Source organism: Pipistrellus hanaki, assembly GCF_964339955.1.
Source record: "Pipistrellus hanaki genome assembly, chromosome: 1".
Lineage (NCBI taxonomy): Eukaryota > Metazoa > Chordata > Mammalia > Chiroptera > Vespertilionidae > Pipistrellus > Pipistrellus hanaki.
In genome coordinates, this window is record NC_140503.1 from 67,537,225 (window position 1) to 67,545,016 (window position 7,792).

The following is a 7,792-nucleotide window of genomic DNA, read 5'->3' on the forward strand; positions in this document are numbered from 1 at the left end:
TGTTTGCATCCTGCCATGTTCATTATACAAAGGCTACTGTGCGGTGGGAGGAGATCCCAGCCAGGCCCCTCCATCACCCAGCTGCCCCCACACTTCCTTCTCCAGAGGAACCCAAACATGGTTGGGGAGCTCAGGGGGAGGGCCCAGCATTCCCCTGGTCAGGAGAAGTATCTAATCAGAGGCCTCCTCAGCATATCTCTCCAAGACCACTCCAGAGGTGGATGCCTGTGCCCAGTTTTCTATTTTTAGCTGGTGTGAACAGGAGGAAAAACACAAGCATTAAAAATCAAAGTGCCAGTCAAGAACTGAGACGACAGGACACCCCAGGGCAAACTGGCAATCTGTGTCCTTCTCGTGTCTCTCGGATCGCATGCCCCTCTCCCTGCTTCCTGTCATCTTTCTGTTCCCTGCTCTAAAGTTCCAAGATCCTTCAAAATCTGCTTCCATAAAGGAGCTGATATCAGTCATTTCTATCAACTTTTTTTTTTTTTTTTTGCTTCTCACACTTTAATGTACATGTAAGTCAACGGAGCATCTGGCTAACATGCAGACTCTCCTTTAAGAGTTCTAGGGTGGGCCCGAGACCATTCCCCTGTCTCATTGATGCGTCCATAGGTAGAAGTTGCAGTTCTCTTCTTGGCAAGAATTTGCTGTCTCGGGTTTTTTTTTTTTTTTTTTTTTTAAATAAATTTTATTGATTTTACACAGAGAGGAATTGAGAGGGATAGAGAGTTAGAAACGTCGATGAGAGAGAAACATCGACCAGCTGCCCCCTGCACACTCCCCACTGGGGATGTGCCAGCAACCAATGTACATGCCCTTGACCGGAATCGAACCCGGGACCCTTCAGTCCTCAGGCCGACGCTCTTCCAGTGAGCCAAACCGGCTTCGGCTGCTGTCTCAGTTTTGTCTCCACCGGGAGTGAAGGGCTTTGCCCCCGGTTTTATGGATATTCATCTTTCCAACAGCGAGCGGACAAGCTGCCTTTGGCATTTGTTTCTGCATTGACTTTGGAGGCAGGGAGCCTCCTTTGGACAAAGACAGGAGTCCTGAGCAAAAATCCCGCTTGGAGGTCAGCAACCTGATGTCTGGGCTGGGATGAGCCTGACCCTTCTTCTCCAGCAAGGCTGGCCAGACTCGCACATCGCTCTCTCTAGCCTTCCCCCTGGCCTGGTCTGAGCCCTGCATGGGCTGGGACTAAGGTGCCCTCGGATAATGGCAGCTTTCTGCCCCAGAGGCGCACAGCCCCCGCTCCTGGAGTAAAGTCATCCAGGCTGGTGGGCCCCAGACCACCAGGTGCCCCTTTCCTGGCCGCCCGCTGGCGCTGCGGGGCTGCCCTGTGGTCCCCGGGGACTGCCAGCCTCTGCTTCTCCAGTCCCCGTTGTCCGATGGGGAAGAGGAGAAGCTGCCGGCTGCCTCTGAGCCTTGGCCCACCTGTCGGGACCCCTCAGCGGAGGGCAGGGTGCCAAGGCTTCCCGCTTATGTGTTGCTCATTGTCTCCGGCTGGCGGGGCTTCGGAGGCACACCCAGGGATCACCCCCACCACCCCCACCACCGGCACTGGGGAGCGGGGGAGGGCTGGCGGCACGTCGTGTTCCCTGCCCCCAACCCTTCCCGCCCGCCCCTCCCCGGCTCCCTATTTGGCCATGCCCTGGTTGCCCCCTCCCCTTCCTTACATGGTCTGGGGGCCCCTGGCCGAGCCTCTTCCCTGCCCTTGGCTCCATGAATGGCCTCGGCGCTCCTCGGCGGTGCGAAGGCGACCAAATAAGGCAAGGTGGCCGGCTGCCCCCCACCCCTGCCCCCGGCCGCTCCGACTGACCCCGTCGTCCAGCCGCGCGTATAAAGCAGCGCGCCCCGCGCCGGCCGCCAGCGCCCGCCGAGCCGAGCCGAGCCCGCCCGCCCCGTGCCCGGTGAGTCAGCCCGCCCGGCCTCCCGGCCTCTGGGACCGCCCTGCCCGCCGCTCCGCACTCTCTCCTTTAGGACCAAACTTTTCTGATTCTAACTTTTCTCAAGACCAAACTTTTCCATCTGATTCTAACTTTTCTCGCCCTGGAAGTCCCTGGAGAGGGGAGCGCGGAAGGGGAACCCCATGGGCCCCCACTGGGTGTTGGAGGTTCCTGCTCTTGTGCGCTCTCCCCTCCTGCTGGGGCGCGGCATGGATGGGGGGTGTGGATGGGGCTGACGTGGGTTCCCAATTTGTGAAAAGGTGCAAATGGGGAGGACCTTTGGGGAGGGCCGTGAGAGGTAACCGTCCCTCCTTGCACCTGAGACAGAGGGCGAGCCTCCGGGTCAGGGAGCCTGGTCATTCCTCCCCTTTCTCTCCGCACTCAGACCCCCAACCTCCCCAACGTCCGCTGCTCCTCCCACCCTTTCTGTTCTGCTGCTTCGAGGGACAGAGAGGTGGCTGTGCGACCCTGCGGCCCCTGAGCTCTGTGGCAGGCCGACCCCGCAGGCGCTGAGCCCGGGCCGCCCCTCTTCTCCACCCGCAGACCCCGCTGAAACCGTGCCAAGATGTGCGACGACGAGGAGACCACCGCCCTGGTGTGCGACAACGGCTCCGGGCTGGTCAAGGCCGGCTTCGCGGGCGATGACGCGCCCCGCGCCGTCTTCCCGTCCATCGTGGGCCGTCCTCGCCACCAGGTAACCTTCCCGCCCGCCCCGCGCTCTGCAGCAGGCAGACCAGGGAATGTCTCACCAGAGCCTCCTGCTTCATGAACTCTTTAGGTCAAATAAGTGAAAGATGATTTAGCTTCAGGCCCAAGTCAAGGCAAGCTGTTCTCACTCCCTCCACTGAAGGAGAGTGTGACGTGGGCCGTTTCCCTTCACTGCAGGGACACAGCTCTCCAAGGGCTCCCACTATCTGGTCGGAAAAGGCAGCCATTTCTCCCCTCTGCTCCTGACCTGCATGTCCAGTCCTCAGGGTCTTCTCCTCTATCTTTCGCACTCCCCACTCTCACTTCTTGGCCTCTCTTTTCAGTCCTGTTCGAAACATAAGACTAAACCTTCTCTCCGCCCAGCAGGAGCCCAGCCACATTCCTCGCCCTTGTTCACAGCCAGTGTACTGGGCTCCCGAAAAAAAGATGTAATCTATCTGCTTCCTGGCTGTTGGCATTTTTAGAAGCCAGACGTGACAGAGGCAGGAGGTGCCATGGTGATAGTGACATCCCACCTTGTTTATGAAGAGAAATGCCACCCTCGCTGCCTTTGCCACATGCCTGGTCAGACAGGCTGCCAGAGAGGATGGCTGTGCTCGGGGCTGGAGAGTGATGGGCAGGACAGCCCCTGGCAGGCTGGCTTCCCTGGCAGCGTGGAAGTGGCCCAGCAGCCAAGCGCTACTTGATAAATGTCAAAATTTTTTCTTAGGAGAAATACAATGTGTCATGAATCCAGTCACTTCACAACGTAGTCATTTAAATTCCAGTTGACATGGGGGATGAGCTTAGTAATTTAATGAAGGCATTATGGTATTTTTAAAACGAGGCGAAGCTCTACTTCAGTGAAATAGCATTGTCTCCCCTCACCCGCAGTTATATTCTAAGCAGTAGAATTATACTTTTTTGGGGGACGTGGGGGGAATGATAGTGGGGAAAAGTACTAGATTGATTTTAAGTGATATTTCTAAATTGGGATAAAATCCTATTGTTTGGTGTGTCTGGCCTTTATAAGGTGTTCCTTGACTTGGGCAGTTAGATGTAAATTTATAAGGCACCAATTATATTCCTGACACAGTGGAAGCTTGATTGCCCCATCTTTTTCTTCTTTTAGGGCGTCATGGTGGGTATGGGTCAGAAGGACTCCTATGTAGGAGATGAGGCCCAGAGCAAACGAGGTATCCTGACTCTCAAGTACCCCATTGAGCATGGCATCATCACCAACTGGGACGACATGGAGAAGATCTGGCACCATACCTTCTACAACGAGCTCCGTGTGGCCCCAGAGGAGCACCCAACTCTGCTCACCGAGGCCCCGCTGAACCCCAAGGCCAACCGTGAGAAGATGACCCAGATCATGTTTGAGACCTTCAACGTCCCTGCCATGTATGTGGCCATCCAGGCGGTGCTGTCCCTGTATGCTTCTGGCCGTACCACAGGTATGTTTGGGCTCTGGGGACAGTCACTGATGAATCACATTCCCAAGTCCTTGACCTTGTTGTGAATCAGTGTCCCCAGCTGAAAATGAATGATCCCTTCTCCCATACTCCATGGGAAGGTGTCGGCGCTAAGAGAGAAAGGAAACCATCATTCCTTGAGGTTAGTTTCAGAGCACGTGTATTTCTGAGAACTGAAAGAAACAGTGATGTCACGTGATGAGCCTCCGTACAATCTACAGTATCAGCCTGGAATGCCACCATCATTGGTATGTGTTCATACCATCACAGCCCCTGGTAAATATTGCCAAGGAGAACCCACATTCCCCACAGGGTGTGAGTCAAAAGAGAGAGAAACACATGTTAGTTAGATGGGAGGAAAGAAAAACACGCCTGGGTGCTTACACAATGTGCTACAGGCTGATGAAAGGGATGGTCGCTTGAGTGTCCTAGGGAAATTCTACTGCAATATTTAAAAAGATGAGCCAAGGCTGGCTTCAGATTTACCATTCGTTATGCTCATTTTTTTATTCTTTGTGTGTAAAGGATCTAATTTCATCTGGATCCATGCCCAGGGCTAGTTTATCTTGTCCATAAAGCAGTAGGCTAAAAGCAGTGGTGTCATCAGGTATTTACTTCATCCTTGTCTGTTCCCTCTGACAGGCATTGTTCTGGACTCCGGGGATGGCGTGACTCACAATGTCCCCATCTATGAGGGCTACGCTCTGCCCCATGCCATCATGCGTCTGGATCTAGCCGGTCGGGATCTCACTGACTACCTCATGAAGATCCTCACTGAGCGTGGCTACTCCTTTGTCACCACCGGTGAGTGTGTGTCTCATGTGCTGCAACACTGTTTTTTTCCTTCACTGTTGAGTCCATCTACCTCCCACAGGTGACTTCACTCTTCAGAGCTTGACTGGGGTACTCTATTTCTGCAGCCGAACGTGAAATTGTCCGTGACATTAAAGAGAAGCTGTGCTATGTTGCTCTGGATTTTGAGAATGAGATGGCCACAGCTGCTTCTTCGTCCTCTCTGGAGAAGAGCTATGAACTACCCGATGGCCAAGTCATCACCATTGGCAATGAGCGCTTCCGCTGCCCCGAGACACTCTTCCAGCCCTCCTTCATCGGTGAGTTGTAGGGTCTGGGGCAGAGGCACAGCCTTTCCCTGCAAATCTTGGGAGGTCCCAGAGTAAAACCTATTATGAGGAAGAAGGATGAAAGGGACCCTTGAATGAAAAGAAATCGTAGCTTGGAGTCCCACACAGCTCAGTCTCAGGTTCTGATGGCTCATTAAAGGGGTGGCCATCACTGTTGTGTCCCGTTGAAATGAAATGACACTCAGATGTCATCTCAAAAGAAAGGATGAGACAGAGTAGGACCTGAATAATCCGTATCTGCAGGAAAGATTACTCAATTACTCGAGGGTGCTGATTCATTCCAATCAGCTTCATTACCAATAGCTGGACTTGCCTTTTAAGTTACTCATTGTTACATATAATAGCAGTCACACTCACAGTGATAACTGGAGTGATATTTCTATGTCGCCAAACATCTCACCTAAGGGATGATTGACAGGAGGAAGCTTGTGAGGATCTTATTTTGCTGCATAAATAAAACTTGCATGGATGTAACTTAAATGTGTGTCTTATCCTTTTACAATACATTGCCATGCACCATGCACCTGGTGGATACAGCAAGTGTTTGCTTCCAACAGGTGCTAGACACAATTGTTCATTTCTTGGCAGTCTGCTGTGGGCTAACTGTGAACACTTTTAGGGACACCTGTTCCACAAATGTCTTCAGTGTGTCTGATAAAGGAGCACATGTTTCAGAGACAACTGGTGACAGTTTACCGACACAGAGGAGTCTTGTTCCACCCCTCCACGATGGCCCCTGGCCTAAGTGCACTTTGATTTTTTTTTTTTTTTAAACAAAAACTTGTTCCTAGGTATGGAATCCGCTGGCATTCATGAAACAACTTATAATAGCATCATGAAGTGTGACATTGATATCCGCAAAGACCTGTATGCCAACAATGTCCTATCTGGAGGTACCACGATGTACCCTGGGATTGCTGATCGCATGCAAAAGGAAATCACTGCCCTGGCTCCCAGCACCATGAAGATTAAGGTAAAGAACCCCTGTGCTGGGCGAGCTGAAGCAGGTCTTGGCATTCCAAGCAGAAGGCATTCCTAACTCCTTTCTCCTCACACTTAGCTTCTTGCCTACTCAAACCTTTACCTTTTAGCTTCTCTAGCACTTTTTTTTTTCCTTTCCGATCTTTCTAGCATTTTCCCCAAGATAGGAGACTTTAAAAATGATTTCAAGCTGTGGATAAAAACAAATCTTTGACAAAAACAAAACAAAACAAAAAAACCCCACAAAAAACCACCTAAATCTTTGAACACATTTTAAAAGTTCCCAACATTGGGCCTTTTAGTTTGTTGCCACATTATACCTGAGTTCAGAGAAGTGGGAAATTCTATTTTGTAAAGTCTTTGATAATAGGAGTAATGAAGTAGTGGGAAGTGCATAAAACTTGACTCAGCTCTATTAACTTGTGGTATGAAGTACCTTACACTACAGTGAGTTAATACCTACTATTTTTTTCTGGTGAGGCTCCCCAACATGCGGCATGCTCTGTTGCTTGGAGCTTCAGCGTTCCCTGGAAGTTTCTGTTTTCTTTCTGCAGATTATTGCTCCCCCTGAGCGCAAGTACTCTGTCTGGATCGGGGGCTCCATCCTGGCCTCCTTGTCCACCTTCCAGCAGATGTGGATCAGCAAGCAAGAGTACGATGAGGCAGGCCCCTCCATCGTCCACCGCAAATGCTTCTAAGGTGTCTCCTCTTTTAGTCTACCTTAAATTCAGGATGACAGTGTTATGCTTCTTGGAGTCTTCCGACCCACCCTCCTTCATCTCTCATCAACCATTGTACAGTTTGTTTACACACGTGCAGCTTATTTGTGCTTCTAATATTTATTGCTTTATAAATAAACCAGACCAGGACTTGCAACCTACAAACGCCTCTTTTACTTCCTTTTGGGGTAGGCTTGGAGTATGGCCAGTGTTCACGTATTTTTGACAGAGAGCTCCTAGATTGATGGCTCTGACACTGTGTGCACTGTGATATGATACCACCACAAAGATCATCAAGTGGGTTAGCGTGACATTTAGCTGGGAGTTATGACACTAAATTTTGATTTTACATTTTGGTATAGAATCACGAATCTATTCCATACCTGAAAAGATTAGGTATAGTTTCACATGTGCAAGAAATGGAAGATAAAACAATTCTCTAAGATTGGTTACCATGAATGTTATTGAAAATTATTGCTTTAGCTTATGTTGAAGCTGTTTTCATAACTTTGCAGAAGCCACATATACACACTTTGAATGATTATGTATACACACTTGGAATGATTAAGAGGTCAGTGTTTATTAGCATACAGTTCATTTTCAAAATTAAGTGAGTTATCAGCTATTAAAGTTGTATACATGTTTTGGGGACACCCTATATATTGGTAGTGAGAAAGTCAAAGATTATTTTATATAAATTAGGTTAAATACTCAGTTCTTGGACTCTACAGTTGTCTTCCTGTGGATTGTGCATGTTAGCGGTGAGACAGTGAAGCCAGCTGACAGTTAAGCCTGGCATGACCCATTTCAAACAAGTCAGGACCACCAGGCAGGTTCAAAAT

At 50.3% G+C, this 7,792-nt stretch overlaps 1 protein-coding gene across 2 annotated transcripts; it reads left to right on the forward strand.

Annotated features, from left to right (window-relative positions):
• The first annotated feature begins 1,559 nt into the window (after positions 1-1,559).
• Positions 1,560-7,115, forward strand: ACTC1 (actin alpha cardiac muscle 1). 2 transcript variants are annotated; one of them, XM_084895405.1, is made up of 7 exons: positions 1,560-1,910; positions 2,490-2,640; positions 3,766-4,090; positions 4,751-4,912; positions 5,029-5,220; positions 6,042-6,223; positions 6,786-7,115. In XM_084895405.1, exons 2-7 carry the CDS (start codon positions 2,512-2,514, stop codon positions 6,927-6,929), a joined length of 1,134 nt encoding a protein of 377 aa, XP_084751531.1. In that variant the 5' UTR covers positions 1,560-1,910; positions 2,490-2,511; the 3' UTR covers positions 6,930-7,115. The 2 variants fall into 2 exon arrangements, with proteins under 2 accessions (XP_084751531.1, XP_084751530.1); XM_084895404.1 differs by lacking the exon at positions 1,560-1,910 and having other exon boundaries at positions 2,432-2,640.
• The last annotated feature ends 677 nt before the right edge of the window (positions 7,116-7,792 follow it).